General features: G+C 39.8%; 1 protein-coding gene across 1 annotated transcript in view; it reads right to left on the bottom strand.

Annotated features, from left to right (window-relative positions):
• IWS1 (interacts with SUPT6H, CTD assembly factor 1) overlaps positions 1-24,963 on the bottom strand; it is a 44,620-nt gene extending 19,657 nt beyond the window's left edge. The window contains exons 1-4 of the mRNA XM_057551378.1: positions 24,638-24,963; positions 22,180-22,295; positions 1,849-2,920; positions 2-39 (exon numbers count right to left, since the gene is read on the bottom strand). Of these exons, the coding sequence (XP_057407361.1) occupies positions 2-39; positions 1,849-2,920; positions 22,180-22,295; positions 24,638-24,671 (1,260 nt within the window). The 5' untranslated portion in view covers positions 24,672-24,963. The remainder of the gene's footprint in view (position 1; positions 40-1,848; positions 2,921-22,179; positions 22,296-24,637) is intronic.
• Positions 24,964-25,197: the final 234 nt, after the last annotated feature.

Genomic DNA, 25,197 nt, shown 5'->3' with positions numbered 1-25,197 from the left:
AGTCATCTGCATCAGAGACAACACGACTCTTCTTTGCTGCTGTTGAAAAAAAAAAATCATCATTAATCTTACTCCATCACAGTCACTGTATTACTAAGTACAACAGGTGCTCTAAAATGTCAGTACGTGGCAAAACCCAAAGGCCTCATGATACACAGTTTAGAATAAAAAATAAATAAATAGCTAAAAGATTCAGACTCAGCTTACAATTATCTGCTATATAGAAAAAAGTGGCCAAAAGATGAAGATTTTCATCAACATAAAAGTGGGCATCAATAGCTGCCTTTCTTTTTGGGGAACAGAGAAAATAAGAGTAGAATCCCTTCTATGCTGCCTAATATTAGCAGAACTCTAAAGGCTTGAACATTCTTTTGTGGAATCCCCATGTTCCTCAGTCATCCATCACTGCTCAATCTGGAATTTCTCATCTACCTTAGGAAACTGCACATGTGGTGCTCTTTACCCTTCTCCTTTAACAACTGTCGGGTTATAAAGAAATGTCTTTTCCCAAAAAGATGTTTCATAAAAAAGTAATCAAGTAGTAAAGATTGGAATACTCTGTGGAGACATGGAGTCTCTAAATAGAGTCCCTCACAAACTTCCTTGAATTTGGCATTCAACAATGTTTAACAAATGAAGACAGGTACCCATGGGAGCTCAGTCATTGTCTAGATGGGATGTAGTGCATTAGCTGTCAAAGAGACCACAGTTAACTCTGGATAAAGTTGGGTTTTCATGTAAAAGTATTCTTTTGAAACATTACCCTTTCCAGTAAAAAAAAAAAAAAAAAAAAAAAAGGACTTCCCTGGTGGTCCAGTGGTAAAGAATATGCCTTACAATGCAGGGGAAGTGGGTTTGATCCCTAGTCAGGAAACTAAGATCCCACATGCTGTGGGGCGACTAAGCCCTCATGCCACAACTACTGAGCTCGCGAGCCTCAACTAGAGCCCGCATGCTGCAAACTACAGAGCCCATGCACTCTGAGGCCCGCGCGCACAACTACAGAGCCCACACGCCCTGGAGCCTGTGTGTCACAACTAGAGAGAGAAAATCTGCAAGCCACAACTAGAGAGAAGCCCGCGGACAACGAAGAGCCTGCGAGCTGCAACGAAAGATCCCACGCGCCGCAATTAAGACCTGACGCAGCCAAAAATAAATTAATAAAAAATCTTTTAAAAAATTCTCATTTTCATATAAATCTTTCATATTGCCATTACAATGCAGTCCAGTTTATCATTTTGAGGCAGTCAGAACTTAACAAATGCTGCTAGAACAACTCAAAGGAAATTTAATATTAAGACTTGCCAATGAGGAAAATCCCTGGCGGTCCAGTGGTTAGGACTCCGGGCTTTCACTGCCAAGCTCATGAGTTCAATCCCTGGTGGGGGAACTAAGATTCCATAAGCCACATGGTGCAGCCAAAAAAACCACAAAAAACAAAACAAAAAACCGAAACACTTGCCAATGAAAACCAGTGTCCTGGTGATATTTTAGAACACCAAGTTGAATGAGAGAATACAGACCTAACATTCCAGGAAAAGAAACAATGCTTCATAGTTATAAGCTTAGACAACAAGTAAAGCTATGGAGGTACTTCCCTGGTGGTTCAGTGGTGGAGAATTTGCCTTCCAATGCAGGGGACACAGGGTCGATCCCTGATCAGGGAACTAAGATCCCACATGCCATGGGGAAACTAAGTCTGCATGCCGCAACTACTGAGCCCGCGTGCTCTGGAGCCCGCGTTCCACAACTAGAGAGCCCCTGTGCCTCAACTAAGACCCGATGCAGCCAAATAAATAAATAAATAAAAGTAGAGCTAAGGAAAAACAGCCCAAAATAATTCCTTACATGCTTTCTCTTCATCGTCACTATCAGAAAGCACGGCAGCTTTTCGCTTCGCTACCTTCTCCTCCGCCCCCTCTTTTTCTTCATCCTCATCACTGCCAATCTTGGGCCTTTCTGGTTCTCCCTCCTCGCTGTCAGAACTGCTGAACCGCTTCCTGTCTGCATGGGCATCTGCACGAAAGGGGCCACTCTGTACTGCTGTGTCCTCTCTCTTGCTCTCCCCGTCGCTGTCCTCCTCAGAGCCCGGCTTCGGTTTGTGTCTGGAGGCACCCTCAGCTTCGGAGTCGCTGGCAGGTCCCTTCTGAGGCTCCTCGCTCTCAGAGTCGCTGACTTGGGGTTTGGGAAGCTCCTCAGTTTCCGAGTCACTGGCTTGGTGCCTTGGGGGATCCTCGCTTTCTGAGTCACTGACACGGGGTTTGGGAAGCTCCTCAGTTTCCGAGTCACTGGCTTGGTGCCTTGGTGGGTCCTCACTTTCTGAGTCACTGATCCGGGGTTTGGGAAGCTCCTCAGTTTCCGAGTCACTGGCCTGAGTCCTCTGAGGCCCCTCACTTTCTGAGTCACTGATCCGAGGCTTGGGAAGCTCCTCACTTTCCGAGTCACTAATGCGAGGTTTGGGAAGCTCCTCGTTTTCAGAGTCACTGGCTTGGTGTCTTGGGGGCTCCTCACTCTCAGAGTCGCTGACTTGAGGTTTTAGCGCATCCTCTGCTTCCGAGTAACTGGCAGGACTTTTGGGGAGCTCTTCAACCTCTGAATCACTGGCAGGAGGCTTCCTAACGTCTTCATTGTCTGAGTCACTCGCGTGCCCATTAAGCAGCTGCTCATTTTCAGAGTCACTCACAGGTAACTTCCTGGTCCCCTCATTCTCAGAGTCGCTCCCATGGTGACTGACGCCCTCGTTTTCGGAATCACTCGCAGGAGGCTCCGCGTGCTCTTCCGATTCAGAGTCACTGTCTTTTTGCCTTTGAAGCTCCTCACTTTCAGAGTCACTGGCATTAAGATTTGAGGGGTCATCATTCTCAGAGTCTGTCACATGATGTCTTTTGTTGAGGCCATCTTCTCGATCACTAGGTTCATTCTGAAAAATCAAGGGAGAAAAAATTAGAAAAGTGCAAAAAAAGTTTTGGTAGTAAAAATGTTAAAAATTTTCAACTTAAAAAAAAAAAAGGAATACGCATGCTTAAATGTAGAATTCTCATCCTATACGTATATAGAAACATCCCACTTTTAAAAAGGCCATTCAGGGCTTCCCTGGTGGCGCAGTGGTTGAGAATCTGCCTGCCGATGCAGGGGACACGGGTTCGAGCCCTGGTCTGGGAAGATCCCACATGCCGCGGAGCGACTAAGCCCGTGCGCCACAACCACTGAGCCTGCGCGTCTGGAGCCTGTGCTCCGCAACAAGAGAGGCCGCGACAGTGAGAGGCCCGCGCACCGCGATGAAGAGTGGCCCCCGCTCGCCGCAACTAGAGAAAGCCCTCGCACAGAAACGAAGACCCAACACAGCCAAAAAATAAATATAAATAAATAAATTAATTAAAAATAAAAAAAAAAATAAAAAAAATAAAAATAAAAAGGCCATTCATCTGTGAAATGGCTAACGTGGTTTAGATCCCAAAATGAGGAACGATAACCTGCCTTCATGAATCTGTAAAGCATATACCCCCAGATTACCCTATGGTACTTTATACTTTGAAAAGCTAGATTAAACAACAACAAAAAATAAACCTTAACTTTCTCATATAATTCTAGCTCCTAAATATATTCTTTAAGTACATACAAGCAAACATGTACCCAGGTTCTTTTAAAAAAGGAACATTCTTGGCTTTTATAATGTTAAAGTTATTTTAAGGAAGAGAACTATAAAACTTTACTTTATTTAAAGAGCCAAAATACACTTAGGGCAAATTCTCCCAAGTGACTCTGAACGTATAAGGAGAGGAGCAACTAACAGAGCCAAATACCATGTTAGGGTCTCTCCTGCTAGTTTACTCCTCACGAGAGTATTTTTCATGATTAGAGAACTGAGGCTTAGAGCAGTCTTGGACATATATCTAGTAACCCTGGCAAAAAATTTAAAGTTTTAGGGAAAACACTGACTAATCCAGCTATACTAACAAATAATGTTACATGAAGGAATCTGAAACCTCTAGGGTACAAATTTGATCTAAGCATATTATAGCTATGTTTTTTAAATGCAGAGAAAAATATATAAAACTAAACATACCAAAATACTAATAACTAGAATGTGGAGAATTTTTTCCCTTCTATAATAGTATCTGAACTTCCAGTAACATGGTAATTAATATTCTGGCTTAAAAAGTAAAGTACTTCTGTGTTTGAGTTTTCCCCCTTAAAAGTTTACTGAGCCAAATATTTTTCTTTAGAATATATGACGGACATTTCCTGAACTTACCACAGATCAATTTTCAAGGAACAAAGAGCCTTTAATAAAGTATATGCCCACCATATCACACAATGAAATAATTAAGCAGTAAGAGAATACAGTGACAAGATAAAAGGCATTAAAATGTTTTCACAAAACCCACACTTTAATTTGCTTCGGGCTCATTTAAAAAAGATTAAGTATGCTGTGTCTACAACTTCAGAAAGAGTACAAAAACTTATAAAATAAGCTTATAAAATATGTTTGAGGGTTTTTCCCCTCCATATTTCATTGCCATCTTGATAGCACAGAGTTCCAAAGATACAGTAACTGCTATACATATTCATTCAAGTATAACATATTCAGGAAACTTTCTAAAATAATAAACTTTTCAAATTTCCCAAAGACATTTTTCTTTTACTATCACGGGACACTCACAGCATAGCACTGGATTCCTTGTCAGTCATACATCCTACTACCCCAATGAAACTGGCATTTATCTATTAAATTAGGACAGGAGAAATAACATAGAACCTTTTGATACAGTACAAGATATAGTACTCTATATACTGCTAGAAGTTTACTCTTGGCCATACTTCATAATTTAATTCTTTTATATTTTAAAAGAATATAGATGAAGAAATTAACTATCCAGAATGGAAGCCCTAAGAAGGCAGGCATTTTTTGGTCTGTTTTCTTCACTGAGAAGGCACACTCTGTGCTTCAGAGCACAGAATGGTGTCCGGTATATACAAAATTACAGTAAATTCTTACTAATTAAGTACTTACTTACTTACCTACCTACTTACTTACTGTGGAAGAAAGTAATTACTTACTTAATTTTCTCATTTAATAAAAAGAGTTAAATGAGAATAATTTAAAGTGAGGAATAATTAACTGAACAAGTATTTGTTTAATGTCTACCACGTGTAAGGTGCTAGGAATCAAAGCTGACCATGTCTCAGTGCCTGACCTTAAGGAAATGTTGTCTAATGAGCCAGCCAAATATACCATAACAATACAGTATAACGTGCACTGTTATGAAGGTATGCGTGACATTTTGAAAGCCTACAGGAAGTAATCTATATGAGACTAAGCTATAAAAGGTGTGTAGACAACAGGTATTCAGAATTAGTTTGTGATGACTGAATTAAGAAGTTAACTACATTACTGAGGGCAGAAGATGAAACATACAGGTACCAGCAGAGGCAACTAAAGCAGGAGGCAGAAGGGGAAATTGTTAACTGGCTTTTGGAATGCTTTCCATGGCATACACATGACATAACTCTAACAACATGTTCGTGTGTGACTCAATTTATTTCAGCTGCAAACAACAGAAATCATCTCAGGCTAGCTCCAGAAAAAAAGAACAATCTTTCCAGAATCAAAGTGGAATAAATGGCTAAAGGCTCAAGAAGGGTAGGAACCAAGGCAGCTCAGAGAGCTTAGAAAAGGAAACTCAAGGACCTTTCACTAGAGCACTATCAATAACATGACTCAGCTCTCACCGTGCTAAATTTCAGTGTCCAGGATCTAAATTTTGAATTCCCAGGAGACATGATCTAACTGGCCATGGCAACAGAGGCTGTCGTTACTCTGTGACTCAGTGCCAGAGCAGGGGCACAGCACTGGGAGCCACTCCCAAAGGAAGGAGAGATACCATGACCTGAGTAGTCTTCCCAAAACTTATCTGTTACACTCTACCCTGGACTTCCCAACACATGGTGTATGCATTCCAAACAAGCAACCATTACAAGGACATTACATGTAATTAATGACTGTGAAACTTATGAATTCCCATCATTTTTTGAGGAGTTTCATAAAATCCTGAGTATCTATCCATTACGTGTGGCACAGTGGGGAAAATGTGGGAAATCACTGCAGTAAGAAAGTACTGGTCGACAGACTCAAGTTAAAGAAGGCAGTTAGGTAAAGACATCATAGGATTTGGGAAAAGAATTAACCTTGGGCTTCCCTGGTGGCGCAGTGGTTGAGACTCTGCCTGCCAATGCAGGGTACACGGGTTCAAGCCCTGGTCTGGGAGGATCCCACATGCCGTGGAGCAACTGGGCCCGTGAGCCACAATTACTGAGCCTGCGCGTCTGGGCCTGTGCTCCGCAACAAGAGAGGCCGCGATAGTGAGAGGCCCGCGCACTGCGGTGAAGAGTGGCCCCCGCTCGCCGCAACTAGAGAGGGCCTTCGCACAGAAACGAAGACCCAACACAGCCATAAATAAATAAATTAATTAATTAAAAAAAAAGTAACCTTAAAAGTTATCAAAACAATATTCAAATATTTTAGACTGGTTTCAGCAATTAGTCTAAATTGCAAACTTAAAAAAAATCCAAAATACAGTTTTTAAAAAGTCAAATATGGGTACAACAAATCAATAGTAGAAGCTGCCATTTAAATGCTATTTCTTAATAATATTTTAAAAAATCCCTAATTTTAACTGTCAGAGAAATTGAGCACTCTAAGTGTCCTCAGAGGCTTTAGAAATGTCTATAATGCCTCACACTTCCCTCTTATGATCATTTACATTGTAGTTATAAATAACTTCTGGCTCCCCATAATGAATGATCTGGTGGTTTATCTCAGCAATCAAATGGTAACACACTCTTTATGACCAGTGCCACAATATACATGCACAGAGATAATTAACATTTTAAAATTACAAAATAAATAATAAAACTGCTGTAAAGCAAACATCAATTTGTAAATTACAAAGTAGTATAAGAATGTCAAATAGGAGTCCTTGTAAAGAACCAAACAACTCAGGACACCTGTTCCCAGTAAAAGAAACTCAAAACTGTTGAACTTGCATTCTAACCTTCCATCATAAATTGGTAAAACATTCAACACCAAGTCACACAGTAAATTCCATGAAGAAATATCTATAGGAGCATTTTCAAAACCATGTTTTACTGGACCTTAGTTCCAGAAGATATATTTGAAATCCTCGTCTTGGAGTTTGTCAATACATATCATCTTAAAAGCATAAGGAAGAATCTGGGAAATCCAGTTTTTACTACACAATGCTGTTAATCCAGGGTAGGTCCTGGAACGCTGCAAGGCTTTGACTCTGAGAAACTCCAGCTTTACAGCAAGCACAAACACACATAACAAAATGAAGATGTATACCAGTGTCCTTTGTCAAAAGCTGGTTGATCTTATTAGAATCAGTCAAAAACAGAAGCACTCCTGATGAGTACTAGAAAAAGAAAATGTCTACACAAAGTCTAAGAGTTTATAATGGGGACTTCCCCGGGGGTGCAGTGGTTAAGAATCCACCTGCCAATGCAGGGGCCACGGGTTCGTTCCATCCCTGGTCCGGGAAGATCCCACATGCCGCAGAGCAACTAAGCCCATGCGTCACAACTACTAAGCCTGCGCTCTAGAGCCCGCAAGCCACAACCACTGAGCCCATGTGCCATAACTACTGAAGCCTGCGCGCCTAGAGCCAGTGCTCCACAATGAGAAGCCCGCGCACCACAACGAAGGGTAGCCCCTGATTGCCGCAACTAGAGAAAGCCCGCGTGCGGCAACGAAAACCCAATGCAGCCAAAAATAAATAAATAATTAATTAATTTTTTAAAAAAAGTTTATAATGATGAAGCAAACTCCTGCCTACCTCTCCAGACTCATTTCTGCCCTCTCACCACCATCAACCCTATGTGCTGCAGCAGCAGTTCCCAAACTTTTGCATAAGAATAACTTGGGGAGCTTTGGAGGAAAACATACAGATTTTTGTGCTTCTCACCTCCAGATATTAATACAGTAAGTCTGGGGAAGAGGTCAAAGAATCTGCATTTTGACATCTAATCCAAGTGATTCTAACCGCACATTATAATTTTACTGCAGACACATGGAACTACTAACTTCACTGTTACCTCCATGCTTTTACCTCACCTAGTCCTTTTCATACCTCAACACTAGGCAAAAATACCCCCTTTCCTGAAGCCTCTTCCATCCTTCTCTCTAGGTAGAATGGACTCTGTGCAATATAATGTGACAGTTCACAACGTGGCCTTTAGTGTTGGTAAGACCTGGGGTCCAAAGCCTAGCTCATAACCACCTTCTACTGTGTAATCCAGGGAAATTTTCTTAACTTCTCAAAACCTCAATTCCTCAATATGACAGAGTCAGAAATAGTATCTATAAGTTAGAGGGCCATTCAGAGGACCAAATGCATGTAACGCAGTTAGCATGTGCCTGTGAGCATTCAATACATGTTGTTAATCATTTATAACAAAAATACCTTATTAATTACAAAATATTCACCCTTCAAGACTCAGCTCAAATACATCATCTATGAAGGCTGAGCTGGTCAGTCATTCCTTCTTACATGTCCCCATAGCATCCTGTATCTCTACCTCACTGAAAGGTGATTTTTTACACATTTATCTTCATAATATGATTGAATAAATGACCTTAAGATCAAAAAACTATCTTTTACCTTCAGTATACAGAAGATACTCAAATTAAATTCACTGAAATAAAACAAACCCACAAGACAATGCTTAACAAAAAAGAACCAAAGCAAAACAATGTTCTCCTCAATTTGGTAGACTCAAAGACAAAGGCTGAAACCTAACACAAAAAAAAGAAGTGTAGATGGAATCAAAAGAACTGGTAAGAAATAGGGTAAACAAGGGACGGCAAAAGCCAACAAGAATCTTCTACGGGCTCTGATGTACTCCCCATAGGAATACTTCACTTATACTAGCACGTCTCTGTGGAAAGATCCAAATGACCGCAGACTGCCATCTTTACTCAATTCAGAGTAAGGCTGGAGCTAATGGGGCTGTCACCAACTTCAATGACAGATGCATGGTTGTGCCCACTAGGCTTTGCCTACAGTCAGAAAACAAGGAGAAGCTATGACCCATTTCCAAACAATCTCTTTCTCGATTGTCCCACACACTACTTTTTTCCTGTGAGACCCTCAGGAAGGGAACACTACTTTTCTATGCAGATGAAATCTACAAGCTGTATTGTTAAATGCTTATTACCTTCAATGTACTTCTGTGGAATAAAAACCAGCTGACCACAATCCACAACTAATTTCACACTGTTCAAGAGAATTTTTTATTTATTTTTTGGCTGCACCTTGCAGCATGTGGGATCTTAGTTCTCAGAACAGGGATCGAACCAATGCCCTCTGCCTTGGAAATGTGGAGTCTTAACCATTAGACCACCAGTGAAGTCCCCAAGAGTAAACAACAAAAATTAGAACTGGCAACCAGTTATAACTAGGTCACATTCACGCTCAAACTGCTTTATTAAAAAATGTGTTTTCAGTAATGACTATTCAAAAACATTTTAAAAAAAATCTTTCCCCTTTTCCCTATCTGCCCTACCGTCAACGTTGTGTGAAGATTCTGAGTTCTCAAAGTGCTCTACACAGAATAAATATACTTGAAAACTCCCCTGATATTCATATCCCTTTTAGAAACCTAGCCCAAAAGATGTTAATAACCTAGAAACAAATAATTTAAATATGTCATCAACTTATTGCTGCAATTGCTTATATATAGATTTCTTTAACAAACCAGGCCTAAACTTAAGAATATTATTTTTAAATTTCATTTCATAAGGTAAGTCTCTTTTGCTTTAAAACAGTGGGCCTCAACCTCATAAAGATTAACTCTTGACTAGCCCCCTAAGAAATAATCTGCCTAATTACTGTAAAGGCTAATTGTAAAATAATTAAAGGAAACCAGATTATGTCCCCTCAAAATATGCCTCTGATATAAAAATTTTGATCTGAAGGCAATTAATAAGCAGTAAACACAAGAGTAGCTCTCTCTACCTTCCCCCCTTTTCCTTCAAAAGGCAGGATATTCCCATTACTGGAGACAGGACTGTCATTAGCCCAAAGACACCAGCAGACGAATCAGCAAACAAACTTTACTACATTAGCTTCTTCCCATATATTTACCTTCGCAGTCTGTCATCCTTGGAAGCCTAGAACTGCTTTCCTTTGTCCTGTCCTTTCTCCACAAAATTATTACTCTCTGTTGAAGATGCTATATAAACTAGAATTCTAAGCTACTGCTTTGAGTTACTCTCTGTTGAGTTTTTTCCTGTGTGATGTATGTTGCACATGTTAATAAACTCGGTTTTTTTTTCACTTGTTAATGTCTTTTTGTTAAAGAATTCCAACCTAAGATGGGTAGGGGTAAAATTTTGCCTCCCCTACATAACATAACTGCTATTACAGTTTTCAGAGCTGTTACATAAGTTTTATTTAGCCCTCATAATAATTATTTTAAACCACTGTCAAGATGGTGGAGCTGAGGCTCAGAGATGAAATAATTTTTCTAGGACCTGACAGTCATTATGGTTATTAAGTGGCAAAGCCAATATATGAAACTACACTTTGGCCATCACACTGCCTTTCACTCTAAAGAGCTATGCAAATACAAAATTTTATCATCATCACCCAAGAGAGATTTGCTATTATACCATCTAACCCAAACTTAATTCTTCAGTATCATCTTCCATTAAACTATCCCACTTTCCAGTCACAATACTCATTCTTGAAATGTAACAAGTCCTTCTCAATCCTAGGCCTTTGAACCTGCGGCTCTCCAGCTAGAATCATCGCCAGCACCCCTAACCGGCTTCGGCATCTGGCAATAATGTCAGACTCGTTCCTCAGAGTCCACTCAGCCCACCCTCCCGTCCTCCCGTGGCCCTTCGTATGTACCCTTTCTGTAATTTTTAAATATATTTAAAATTATTTGACGCATGCTAGTAAAAATAGGTAACCATATAAAATGATGGGACAGTTATTCTAACTATTCTCCCTTTGATTTTAAATATTAATGTGCCAACACAGGAAAGTATAAAGAAAATTAAAATTACCTTTAATAACAACCCAAAGATCACCATCATTTCCAATTTTTACAAGGAATTTCTTCCCAATCTTTTCCTTGTGTGAATTTACTTTAAAAAAGTAAACAAGGATCTAGAATCACAATTAATTTAATGGCCGTCACACACTGAATTCTCCCATGTCACAAAATATTCTTTGAAAACAATTTTAATGGACACATTGCCATTCTTACAAATGTTCGATTTACATTTTAATCACTAGTTTTTTATATTGTTGGATACTTCTTGTTTCCTTTCTTATGCTTTCTACACCTCATTTGTCCATTTCAGTGTTCTCAGCCTAAGGGTAGCTCTGGGTTCTCCCCTAAGGGGGTATTTGTGAATGCGAGGGACCATTTTTGGCTGGCCATGACTGGAGAGGATATGTTACTACCATTTTATTTACTGTTTGGGAACCAAGATACTAAATGTCCTGCAATATACAGGCCTGCCTCCAAATGCCAACAGCTGGCTTACTCTGAGTCACCTGTTTAGGAAAGCAGCACTGGGCTGCCCTCCATGCAGAGGAGGCCACGGACAGGACCCACACACACACAGGCAGGAGACCCAGTGAGACGAAAGAGCCAAATGGCCTAACAGAGACTGTGGTAATAGACAAGTAAAGCATCCTGGGTTCTTCTGGAATGTGAATGGGGGAATATGGAGAGGTTTGACCAATTATTAGAAGAGATAAAAACTCAGCCAGATGAGGGCTTCTGGTATGAAAATGAAAAGCTCTGCTGACCCACTCTCCAGTGAAACTGGTTAAAAGTATTTAAAAACAACTATTCAAAGCCCCTGGAAATGGTCCTAAAGACAAAGAGTGAATAAAGAAACATCTATCCAAGAAGATCTACAAAAATTTGGTAAGAGAAGCAAAAGTATCTGGTATCTGAACCAAGACCACTCCTCACTTTCAACTTCACAGCTCAGTCAGAAAGACGCTACTCCAGGCTGCTGCAGCCAAAGACAAAGGGTCCTCTTTCCCTCCAGCTTCCAGGGGCAGGGTGTCTTCCCAGGAAGAGCCCGATGTCAGCACTTCTCATTCTGCCTCCAGCCACCTGCTGCTGAAGGTAAGTTCCAGGCAAATGTAGTTGCAAGGGGGGGGCTCCCATCTTCTGCCCAGCACTCAATCACAGTAAGAAGGCTCTGCTTTGGGCACAGCACGCTGACAGTACTGGGGCCCTGATCACCCTTGCCCCCATCTGTGTGACAGTGGTTCCGTGCCAAGAGAGGCAAGCCAGGGGCACCTCAGGCTGCTATCAAATCCCCACTGCACACTGAGAGCTCGGCTTCTAGAACTGGGATGTCCCTCAGAAAGAAACCTGTCGTCACTCTCTCCCCACCCCCTACCCCAAACTCCAGAGCCCCAGCTCAGAGATTTTGCTTGGGGAAAAAGCAGGCAGTAAAGTAGATAGCTTCTAATTTTTCCCCAAAGAAACCAACTTCATTTGTAACCAAGCTTGGGGACGTTCAGGCTAAGGCACTTTCACTAACACTGGAAACTGGTGGAAGGCACTTAGAAGAAGATTCAAAATACAGGATACACTGTAGGCCAGCTAGTTTGCAGGAGAAAACCAGGTAATAATACAGCTGGGAGGAGCCATCCTGAGGTCAGAACAAAGCAAACACAGACCTCAGAAATTATGCCTTCAAAGGAGCCAGAATTTGATTAGATTGACTTGTTGAGCAATTTATGCCATAGGGCATTGCTGAAAATAACACAGCCATCAGTGGAGTTTTAACAGCTGATTGTGGTAAGAGAAAGAGAAAAAAAGAGCCCTACTAATACCACTGTCATCCCAGGTGACTGTAAGCATGTCCCAAACTGCACATCTCTGAGGATGCAACACCAGAGATTTAAAACTGCGAGTGAGGAAACAGTATTCACTAAAATAATTGTTTAGCCAGTCACTAAACAATTACTCTAAAATGTCCAGTTTCCAACAATAAATTAAAAGGCATGCAAAGAAACTGGAAAGTATGACCCATAACCAGGAAAAAAGCAGGCAACAGAAACTGCCTGTGAGAGCAACCAGATATTAGATTTCTCAGGAAAAGACTTCAAAGTGGCCATTTGTAAACATGGTTAAAAAAATAAAGGCATGATGACAATATCATATCAAATAGAGAATATATATAGAAATAGAAATTTGACTCATCACCTATAAGAGTAACCCAGTAAGATTAACAGCTGACTCCTCAATGTAAACAATGGAGGAAGAAAGCAGTGGGATAACATAGTCTAAGTGCTCAAAGAAAAACTATCAACTAAGAATCCTATATCCAACAAAGCTATCTTTCAAAAATAATTAACAAAAAAGAAATGAAAACTTTTCTAGATAACCAAGAAAAGGAAAGAATTTGTCAAGTAGACCCACCATACAAGAACTGCTAAAGGAAGTTCTTCAGGCTGAAAGCAAGTGACCTCATTGAATCCACATGAAAAAACAGTAAGCACCAGTAAACATAACTGTGTAATTATGAAAGACAGTATAAATGCATATTTTCTCCATTCTTAATTTAACTGATTTATGTAACAGTTGCATAAAGTAATATGTATATACTGTATTGCTGGACTTGTAATACATAAGACCAATGACAGTACAAAGAAGGTGGGTGGGAACAAACCTGTATTACACTAAGGAAATAACTTCTATAACAACACATTGTTGGATTTTAGCATTAATAAATATAATATGTATAACAATAATATTACAAAAAGAGAAAAAGAATAGAGCTACATAGCACTAACCTTACTATATACCATTGGAATTAAGCTACCGTAAATCTGAAGCTGATTCTGATTAATATATGTGGTAAACCCTAGAGCAACCACTAAAAAAAAAAAAAAAAACTCAAAACCATAGTAAAAATATTATTAAAGAAATTAAAATGCAGAGTATTAAAAATATAACTACAATAATTTGTTAACGAGTACACTAGAGAAAAAGACATAAAGCGTGACATCAAAAACATAAAATGTGGGGGAGAGCAAAAATGTGTAACTTTAGCATGTACTTGAAGTTATCAGCTTAAAATAGACTGGTATAAGATATTTTACATAAGCCTCATGGTAACCCATAAAGCAAAAAGGTATACTAGATATACAAAAAAAAATTTTTTTAAGTAATCTAAGCATACCGCTAACAGAAAATCATCAAACCACAAAGGAAGAGAACGGGAGAAGGAAAAAAGGAATGACAAAACAGTCAGAAAACAAAGAACAAAATAGCAATAATAAGTCCCTACCTATCAGTATTTACTTTAAATGTAAATGGACTCAATTCTTCAACCAAAAGATAGAGTGGTTAAATGGATGGGAAAAACAAAAACAAAAACTGAACTATATGCTGTCTACAAGAGACTCACTTCAGCTTTTAGGACACATGCAGACTGAACAAAAAAAAAGGATGGAAAAAGATATTCCAGGCAAATGGAAACCAAATGAAAGCAGAGGTAGCTATATTTATAATCAGAGAAAATAGACTTTTAGCCAAAAACTATAATAAGATACAAAGAAAGTCATTATATTGTATAATGATAATAGAGTTAATCCAACAAGAGGATTTACCATTTGTAAATATTTACGCACCCAACATCAGAGTACCTTAATATTAACAGACCTTAAGGTAGAAATAAGATAACAACACAATAATAGTAGGGAACTTCAATGTCTCACTTTCAAAGTGGATAGATCATCCAGATAGAAAATCAATAAGGAAATATTGGGCTTAAACTACACGTTAGGCCAAATGGACTGAACAGACATTTACAGAACATTCCATCCAACAGGAGCAGAGTACACATTCTTCTCAAGTGCACATGAACAATCTCCAGTACAGATCATATGTTAGGCCACAAAGTAAGTCCTAATAAATTTAAGAAGATTGAAATCATACCAAACATCTTTTCCGACCACAATGGTATGAAAGTAGAAATGAGTATGAGTATGAGAAGTATGAGAAGAAAACTGAAAATTTCACAAACATGTGGAGATCAAACATCATGTTGCTAGACAACCAATGAGTCAAAGAAGAATTCAAAAAATATCTTGAGACAAATGAAAATGGAAATATTGATATAACATACCAAAACTTACAGAATACAGCAAAGCAGTCCTAAGAGGGAAGCTTACAGCAATAAATGCCTATATTAAAAAAAAAATATCTCAAATAACAACTTTACACCCCAAGGAACTAGAAAAAAGAAACTAAGCCCAAAATTATTAGAAGAAAAAAAAATAACAAAAATCAGAGCAGAAATAAATGAAATAGAGACTAAAAAGACAATAGAAAGGTCAATAAAATTAAGACCCATTTTTTACAAAAGATAAACAAATAGACAAACCTTTAGCTAGAGTTACCAAGAAAAAAAAGAGTATGGAAAGAAATAAAACCATAAAGGAAAGAGGAGACATTACAATTGATACCACACAAATACAGAGGATCATAAAAACTAAGAACTGTATGCTGAGAAATTGGACAATCTGTAAGAAATGGATAAGTTCCTAGAAACATACAAGCTACTAAGATTGAATCATGAAGAAATAGAAAATCTAAATAGACTGATTACTGTGAAGAGATGGAATCAGTAATCAAAAACCGCCCAACATAGAAAAGTTCAGGACCAGATGGCTTTACTGGTGAATTCCACCAAACATTTAAAGAAGAATTAATACCAGTCCTTCTCAAAGAGTGCCAAAAACTTGAAGAGGAGGGAGCACTTCCAAACTCATTTCATGAAGCTGGCATTACCCTGATACCAAAACCAGACACGGACACAAGAAAAGAAAATTACAGGCCAATATCCTTGATGAACATAGATGCAAAAATCCTCGACAAATTATTAACAAACCAAATTCAGCAATACATTAAAAGAATCATACACCATGGTCAAATGGGATTTATTCCAGGGATGCAAGGATGGTTCAACATCCACAAATCAATCAATGTGATATACCATATTAACAAAATGAAAGCTAAAAATCACGTGATCATCTCAATAGATGCAAAAAAAAAAGTAATTCAACTTTGATTCATGACAAAAACTCTTAACAAACTGGGCAAAGAGAGAATGTATCTCAACATAATAAAGGCCATATGACAAGCCCACAGCCAACATCACACTCAATAGTGCAAAGCTGTAAGCTTTTCCTCTAAGATCAGGAACAAGACAAGAATGTCCACTCTCACCACTTTCATACAACACAGTATTGGAAGGCTTAGCAATTAGGCAAGAAAAAGAAATAAAAGGCATCCAAATCAGAAAGGAAGATGTAACATGGTCTTTATTTGCAGATGACATAATATATAGAGAAAACCCTAAAGACTCCACAAGAAAACTGATAGAACTAATCAATGAATTCAGTAAAGTTGCAGGATACAAATCAATATACAAAAATCTCTTGCACTTCTTTACAGTAACAATGAACTATGAAAAGAAATTAAGAAAACAATCCCATTTATAATTGCCTCAAAAAGAATAAAAGAATCTAGGAATAAATTTAACCAACAAGGAGAGTACACTGAAAACTGTAAGACACTGATAAAAAAAATCAAAGACAGGGCTTCCCTGGTGGTGCAGTGGTTAAGAATCCGCCTGCCAATGCAGGGGACATGGGTTCGAGCCCTGCTCCGGGAAGACCCCACATGCCGCGGAGCAACTAAGCCCATGCACCACAACTACTGAGCCTGTGCTCTAGAGCCCGCGAGCCAAAACTACTGAGCCCGCGAGCCACAACTACTGAAGCCCGCGCACCTAGAGCCCATGCTCTGCAACAGGAGAGGCCACCGCAATGAGAAGCCCACGCACCGCAAGGAAGAGTAGCCCCCGCTCATCACAACTAGAGAAAGCCTGCACGCAGCAACGAAGACCCAACACAGCCAAAAATAAAAAATAAATTAATTTAAAAAAAAATCGAAGACATAAATAAAAAGAAAGCTATTATGTACTTATGGATTAGAAAAATTGATATTGTTAAAATGACCATACTACCCAAAGCAATCTACAGATATAATGCAATCCATTTCAAAATTATGACATTTTTCAAAAAACTAGAAAAAATAATCCTAAAAGCTCTATGGAACCACAGAAGATACTGAATAGCCAAAAGAATCTTGAGAAAGAACAAAGCCACAGAGGCATCATATGCCCTGATCTCAAACTATATTACGAAGCTACAGTAGTCAAGACAGTGTTAACACTGGCATAAAAAACAGACACATAGATCGACAGAACAGAATAGAGAGCCCAGAAACAAACCCATGCATATATGGTCAAATGATCTACAACAAAGGAGCCAAGAATATACAATGAGAAAGAATAGTCTCTTCAATAAATGGTGTTGGGAAAAGTGGACAGCTACATGAAAAAGAATCAAACTGGATTACTTTCACACCATATACAACAGTATACTCAAAATGGGTTAAAAACTTAAATGTAAGACCTAAAACCATAAAACTCTTAGAAGAAAACATATGCAGTGCACTCTTTGACACTGGTCTTAGCAATGTTTTTTTGGCTATGTCTCCTCAGGAAAGGGAAACAAAAGCTAAAGTAAACAAAGGAACTATATCAAACTAAAAAGTCTGCATAGCAAAGGAAACTATCAACAAAACAAAAAGGCCGCCTACTTAATAGAATAAAATATTTGCAAAAAATATATCTGATAAGGGGTTAATATCCAAAATACACAAAGAATTCATACAACTCAACATTAAAAAAACAAATAACCCAATAACAAAATGGGCAGATGATCTGAATAGACATTTGGCCAAAGAAGACATACAGATCGCCAACAGACACATGAAAAGATCACTCATCATCAGGGAAATGCACGTCAAAGCTACAATATCACCTCACACCAGCTCTTATCAAAAAGACAAGAAATAACAAGTGTTGGGGAGGATGGGGAGGAAAGGGAACATTTGTGCACTGTTGGTGGGAATGTAAACTGATGCAGCAAATGTGAAAAACAGTAGCAGCAACTTAAATGTCCATCAATTGACAAATGGATAAACAAAATGTGGGATCTCCAAAGAATGGAATATTACTGATCACAAAAAGGAATGAAGTACTGATACATGCTACAACTTGGATAAACATTGAAAGCATTAAGTGAAAGAAGCCAGTCACAAAAGACCACATGTTATGTAATTCCATTCATATGAAATGTCCAGAACAAGGAGGGGCTGGGGGGTGGGGGTGGTAAGTAGGTAACAGCTAAAGGGTTTCTTTTCAATGTGATGAAAATATTCTAAAATTGACTATGGTGATGGCTGTACTACTGTGAATATACTAAACACCACTGAATTGCATACTTTAAAATGGGTGAATTGCATGGTATATAAATTTATCTCAATAAAGATATTTGAAAAAAAAAGGTGATATTTTTAAAGGTCAAATTTGACACAAAAATCCATGATGAACAAAATACCAAAATTTAAATACTAGCATACATATGACTAAGTCTTCTTTTTTTTTTTTTAATTTTTAAATTTTTATTTATTTTTATTTTATTTATTTATTTATGGCTGTGTTGGGTCTTCGTTGCTGTGCATGGGCTTTTCTCTAGTTGCGGCAAGCGGGGGCCACTATTCATCGCGGTGCGCGGGCCTCTCACTATCGCGGCCTCTCTTGTTGCGGAGCACAGGCTCCAGACGCGCAGGCTCAGTAATTGTGGCTCACGGGCCTAGTTGCTCCGCGGCATGTGGGATCCTCCCAGACCAGGGCTCGAACCCGTGTGCCCTGCATTGGCAGGCAGATTCTCAACCACTGCGCCACCAGGGAAGCCCGACTAAGTCTTCTTTTGCTTCAGGCTCCAATATGGACCAGTAAAGCACTGTTACTGATCCTGACTTTAAGATTTTGATTTTTTTCATCATATTTTTTGCATTAAGTTTTAAAATATTATCTTGATCTTTTTTAACAGTTTCCTTAGAGATCTAAAGAAACACATGCAGAATGAGTACTATAGATAAAATGAATTAAAAAACAAACCAAAAAAACAAACCACAACTAGCCTGAACTCCAAAATGCAAACGGGAAAAACATTATTTGGAAAAATCATGTTGTGAGTACCATCTTGCAGCAGGCAAAACAATGCCCCCACAAAAGATGTCCACATCCTAATCCCCAGAACGTGTAAATAAGCAAAAGGGATGTGCAGATGTAATTAAGGATAGGAAGATTACCCTGGATTATCTGAGTAGGCCCAGTATAATCACGAAGGGTCCTCATGGGAGGGAGGCAGGAGGGTCAGAGTAAGAGACAGACGTGTGAGGACACAAGCAAAGGTCTGAAAGATTTAAAGATGCGACAGTTCTAGCTTTGAAGATGGAGGAAGAAGCCATATGCCAATGAGTGCAAGTGGCCTGTAGAGCTAGAGAAGGCAAGAGAGCAGATTCTCCCTTAGAGAAGGAACACAGCCCTGGTGCCGCCTTGATTTTAACCCAGTGAGACCCACTTTGAACTTCTGACGTCCAGAATTGTAAGAAACAAATCTCTGTTTTTTTAAGCCACTAAATTTGTATCAGGTTGTTATGGCAGCAATAGAAAACTAATACACATCTTTTAAGTTTGGGGGCTATAACCTGCACTGCTCCATTTAATATAACTGTACTCTTTCAAGGGTACAATTGGCACTCAAACTACTAGAAGTTTAGCAAATTAGGATAACCCTCCTGGAGGGGAAAATCTATGAAAAGCACAAAAATATGTTCATGGCAGACTTCATTTATAATAGCTAAACAGTCTAAATGTTAATAATCAGGAAACTGTTGAATAAGTAATAGTCCATCCATATTATGAAATATTATGCAACCATTAAAAATTACACTTAGTGGGAATCTTTAACGACATGGGGAAATACTTAAGTATAATGTTAAGTGAAGAGATAAAAATGTTATATTGATACGTAACATATATAGAAAAATCACAAGTAACTTAAAACGTATACATACGTTCTATAGAAGGAGAATAAAAACGCAGGAGAAATAATGTAAAAAAGTTAATAGTCATTTCTGTGACAGGAATATGCTGACTTCAATTTTCTTCTTTAAACTTTTATGATTTCCAAATTTTCAACATGCACATTTATTTATTTAGAATCCATCTCATTAAAAAAAGTAGTTGAAAAAAAAGTCAACACTACATTTATACATTTATAACTGAAGCATGAAGCCATCAGTCAATCTCCTGATGCTGCTTCCCAAAATGGAAAGTTAAGATATTATACACTAAATAAACTGTAACAATGTTTATGTTATCAAATAATTTCTACCTATCAATTACATATTAATTAGAATTTAGTCTAAATGCTTAAGAGTGTAGCAAAAACTGAAGGACGTCAAAATAACTAAAAGATAAGCCTTCCTCTCACTTCTGATCTCACCTGCCGCCTATTTATTCTAGCCACAAAGGCTCCAACCTTAGATCTTTGTTAGGAATGTTCATCCCCTACATAGACACGTGCTATTCCTTCACCTCCTTCCACGTCTTGATTCAAATGTCACTTTCTCAATAAGGCCTATGTGTACCTCCCTATTTAACACCAAAGCCTGCTCTCCACCTTGGCACCCTTCACTCTGTTCAAACTTTCTTCTTTCTCCACAGCATTTATCACCTCCTAACAAACTACAATTTTTAAAAAGAAGTGTGGAGGGCTTCCCTGGTGGCACAGTGGTTAAGAATCTGCCTACCAGTACAGGGGACACTGATTTGGCCCTGGTCCGGGAAGATCCCACATGTTGCAGAGCAACTAAGCCCATGCGCCACAACTACTGAGCCTGCGCTCTACAGCCCGCAAGCCACAACTACTGAGCCCGCGTGCCACAACTACTGAAGCCCACACGCCTAGAGCCCATCCTCCGCAACAAGAGAAGCCACCGCAATGAGAAGCCCGCGCACCACAACAAAGAGTAGCCCCCGTTCGCCGCAACTAGAGAAAGCCCGTGTGCGGCAACGAAGACCCAATGCAGCCAAAAATAAAAAAATTTTTTAAAAAAAAGTGTATATTGTTTAATGTCTTTCTCCCCCTGCTGGAAAATAAATCCAAGGAGAGGATTTTCATGGCAGTGGAACCTCATTTAGTCACTCAGAAGAGCCTGACACATAGCACGTGCTCAAAAAATATTTGTTGGATATATGAATATACTAGTGATATGTCAACGGACAGAGTCAATAATATAATCTCTAACAACTGCATCTACTACTTAAAATTGGACAGGGGGCTTCCTGGTGGCGCAGTGGTTGAGAATCTGCCTGCTAATGCAGGAAACACGGGTTCGAGCCCTGGTTTGGGAAGATCCCACATGCCGCGGAGCAACTAGGCCCGTGAGCCACAACTACTGAGCCTGCGCGTCTGGAGCCTGTGCTCCGCAACAAGAGAGGCCACAATAGTGAGAGGCCCGCGCACCGCGATGAAGAGTGGCCCCCACTTGCCACAACTGGAGAAAGCCCTAGCACAAAAAAAAAAAAAAAAAAAAAAAAAAAAAAAAAAAAAATTGGACAATTTTCTGTGCATGTGTAGTCAAAGCAAAATATTTGGTATATTGGCCATCTTTATCATTCCTACGTTTCAGTTTGTGTTTACCAAAAACTTACAGCTGAATTATTGAAAAAGTCCCAATTTTATTTTGTTAACATTGTGCAGTACAGACTGTATAACCAGGGAAGCCAATTAAAATCATATAAATTTAATAGGTGATAACCACCATAACTTTCTATTTCAATTGATGTTTCTTCAGACTGCAAATCCGCACTGTCCCACTAAGACATCATTCTGGGAATGGGGAAGCCTAGCCAAATATCAAAGGCCTGGCCTATTTTCTGAATCAATAAGCACAGTTGAAACTGCCTAATATCCAAAATGGGACTCAATCAATACTTATTTCCCTGTGATTTCATAAGTAACCAGACGATCCCTATTTATTTACTTTGAAAGCAGTTCTCTATCATTTTTGAAGGGGTTGAAGCCTAGACCCTAAGACAGGCTCTCTACAACTCCTAAATAAAACAGGTCTCATAGAATGTGCAAGGGAAAAGCCTCCCCAAAGATGTTGTTTAGCCAATACCTCTGAATGACGCTCTACACTTCCAGGGTCTGATCCAGAGTGCTGCTCATTTACATCCTCCTCAACGTCTGACCCTGAATCCCGTTCATCCTGTACTGGGGTAGCGCCACCATCATCTGCTTAAAAATAAAACAAAAACCCACTTAAGGTGTAAGATGGATGACATCTACAACCGAAACGAACACAATGAATCAAGAATAATGTAAGAGCAAGGGTTACCACTGATGAAGCATAACTAATGATGCTAATTTGTGAATAAGACAACAGTACAATACTTACATAAATACCAACAATCGTAACTTGTATTGTTGACACATGTGGCAGCGAGAATATATCATTAAAGGAATAGGAAGCTTAATAAACATCACTAAGGACCAAGTCAACAAACTAATAGTGTGCACTTTATTTCAACTTTATGTTAAAATAACTGAGTCTATTTTCTCCATAGCACTTACTTACCACCTTCTGATGTACTACATGACTTTCCAAGTTAGTTTTGTTTAATGCGCTTCTCTCTTCGCTTGAAAGAAAGTGCCAAAAGAACAGGGATTTTTGGTTCACTGCTGAATCCCTGGAGCCCAGAACACTGTCTGGTACAGTATTTGTTTATGAATGAAGAGCGCAAGGAACTCCAGTCCAGAAATAGTGTAAACTCCCTAAAGTAAAGCATATACTACTATACTATTATAAAATGAATTGCTACCTATCTTTAACCAATACTTTAAAAATACAAAGTAAAATTGTACTGAGAGGAATTTAGAGTTGTTGGAGAATATGGGAAGCCTTGGTTAGGAGTTTACTAAAAATAAATAAATTTTTTAAAAATTTATTTATTTATTTATTTTTGGCTGTGTTGGGTCTTTATTTCTGTGTGAGGGCTTTCTCCAGTTGCGGCAAGCGGGGGCCACTCTTCATCGCGGTGTGCGGGCCTCTCACTATCGCGGCCTCTCTTGTTGCGGAGCACAGGCTCCAGACGCGCAGGCTCAGTAATTGTGGCTCACGGGCCTAGTTGCTCCGCGGCATGTGGGATGTTCCCAGACCAGGGCTCGAACCCATGTCCCCTGCATTGGCAGGCAGATTCTCAACCACTGCACCACCAGGGAAGCCCAATAAATAAATTTATAAAAATGAAGCAGTCAACTACAGGAAAATCAGTATCATACTAATCAGCTTCTCTACTTAGCTAAGGAGTAAAAATATATATATATATTTAATATTCTTATTATATAGTCATAATAAAAAATTCTGAAGTGTAACGAAAACTTGCGCTTCAATGGTTGGAATATGGGGGAAAGAGGGCACAGAAGTGGCTAAGACCCTGTCCTAGCATAATAGGAAGTCGTTACACAATGCCTAAAAATGATGCAACGAGATAGCATAAATTAGGAATACAGGGATGAACGTCAAAAAATGGCTAAAAAAATGAAAAGTCAGGAAATTGCTAACTTTTCATGTCTTTCAGCACGTTATATACACATATTACATATGATTACTTATTTAAAAGTAATTTAAAAACACAAATAAACTGACAACTATTTTGAAAACATCAGGAAAGCAAAGCAAAACAGCAGTATGTGTTTGGCAACGTGTTTGCAGTTTAAAGCAAAACAGCAGTATGTGTTTGGAAACGTGTTTGCAGTCACTACTATTCGCCGTCACATAATAAGGAATCGAAGTGAACTCAAAACACAACGGAGTAATTAACGCTTAGAAAATTATTTAAGCCCTTTTGATAGAGAATACTCAATGGAACTAAAAGCAAAGTTTTTATTCCCCACGAGGTTCTGCCTTATTCGTCTTTGGATCTCCGGTGGCTACCACGGTGTTAGCAGAGAGGGGCCCCGTGTTTACAGACTAAACAGGAAAAGAAAGGAGAACTTCAGTGAGGAGAAAGGGGAAAGATCTCAAGGTGAAGGAAAGGAACAAAAATCGCTAGTAAGCACCAGAGGAACACGCCTTATTCTAAAATATGTATACAACTCAAATTTGGGTCCTACGTGTTCTTTAATGGGAGAAACTAGTTTGCAGGCGAGATCAAACTAGTCCCAACTCCTAGTGAAAAGTCTAGATAAGATCCTGCGACCCCACTGAACAGCTAACTCCCTCGGATTCTCGAAAATCACTCTCAACTCCTGAAAAAAATCCCCTATCAGGAGACCTTCCCTCGTACTTTGCACACAGTGTCTGATGTATGGCTCCCTATTGCAGCGACGTCCTTCGCCGATTCAGAAGACAGCTGTCCCTCTAGAATCCCCTCTCCGAGGTTCTAACTTCGGGGGCCGCAGCCCGTCGGCTGGCTCTCAGCGCTCCGCCTCACTCCACGTTAGACCCAGTCCGCGGAGGGAACGTCTCCGGGGCGTCCCTCCCCTCCCCACCCCTCCCCCGCGGGAGTGCGAGGCCAAGCCCGGCCAAGTAACCGCTCCGCCCCCCAGCCCTGTCCCCTAGGTCCGGGCCCCACCTGACTGGTCGCCGCTGTAATATTCCGAGTCCATGGCAGGCGGCTCTCGGCGGGGAGTGTCTGCGCCCCGCGCCGCCCCTGTCACCTCCTTCCCGGCGCTGTGACCACCGACGGCGCGGCCCGGTGCTCAGAGGCTCCCGCCCGACTAGAGGCCTTGGAGGCTGCGGAGAGTAAGGCAGCAACAGCTGTAGACGCGCACACTTCGACCTAGAAAGCCCCGGCAGAAGAGGCCATACCCGGCAGGCTGGCAAGGTGTGTAGGTCAGCGCACTACTTCCCAGAAGCACCTCTACGGCCAAAATGGCGCCTGCCCCCGACCGTCAAAAGAACTCAGTGCGCAGGCGCCATCACCTGTCATCCGGCCAATGAGAAGCCGCAACGGTAATGACGCATGACACGACCGGAAAGGAGACTACTGGGAAAATTGAGCGGGAGCCGCGGCTGCGGTTAAAACCTTCCCTTGGAGGAACCTGGTCCGTTCCCCATGGAGATGATAATGTTACTATATGGGTTCTCCGTCCGCGCCTTGTTTGAGGATCTTCTAATTTACTCTTCTGAAAA

Source organism: Balaenoptera acutorostrata, chromosome 8 (genome assembly GCF_949987535.1).
Source record: "Balaenoptera acutorostrata chromosome 8, mBalAcu1.1, whole genome shotgun sequence".
NCBI lineage: Eukaryota > Metazoa > Chordata > Mammalia > Artiodactyla > Balaenopteridae > Balaenoptera > Balaenoptera acutorostrata.
The sequence above is the reverse complement of the archived record's forward strand: the minus strand, read 5'-3'. Positions and strand labels throughout refer to the sequence as shown.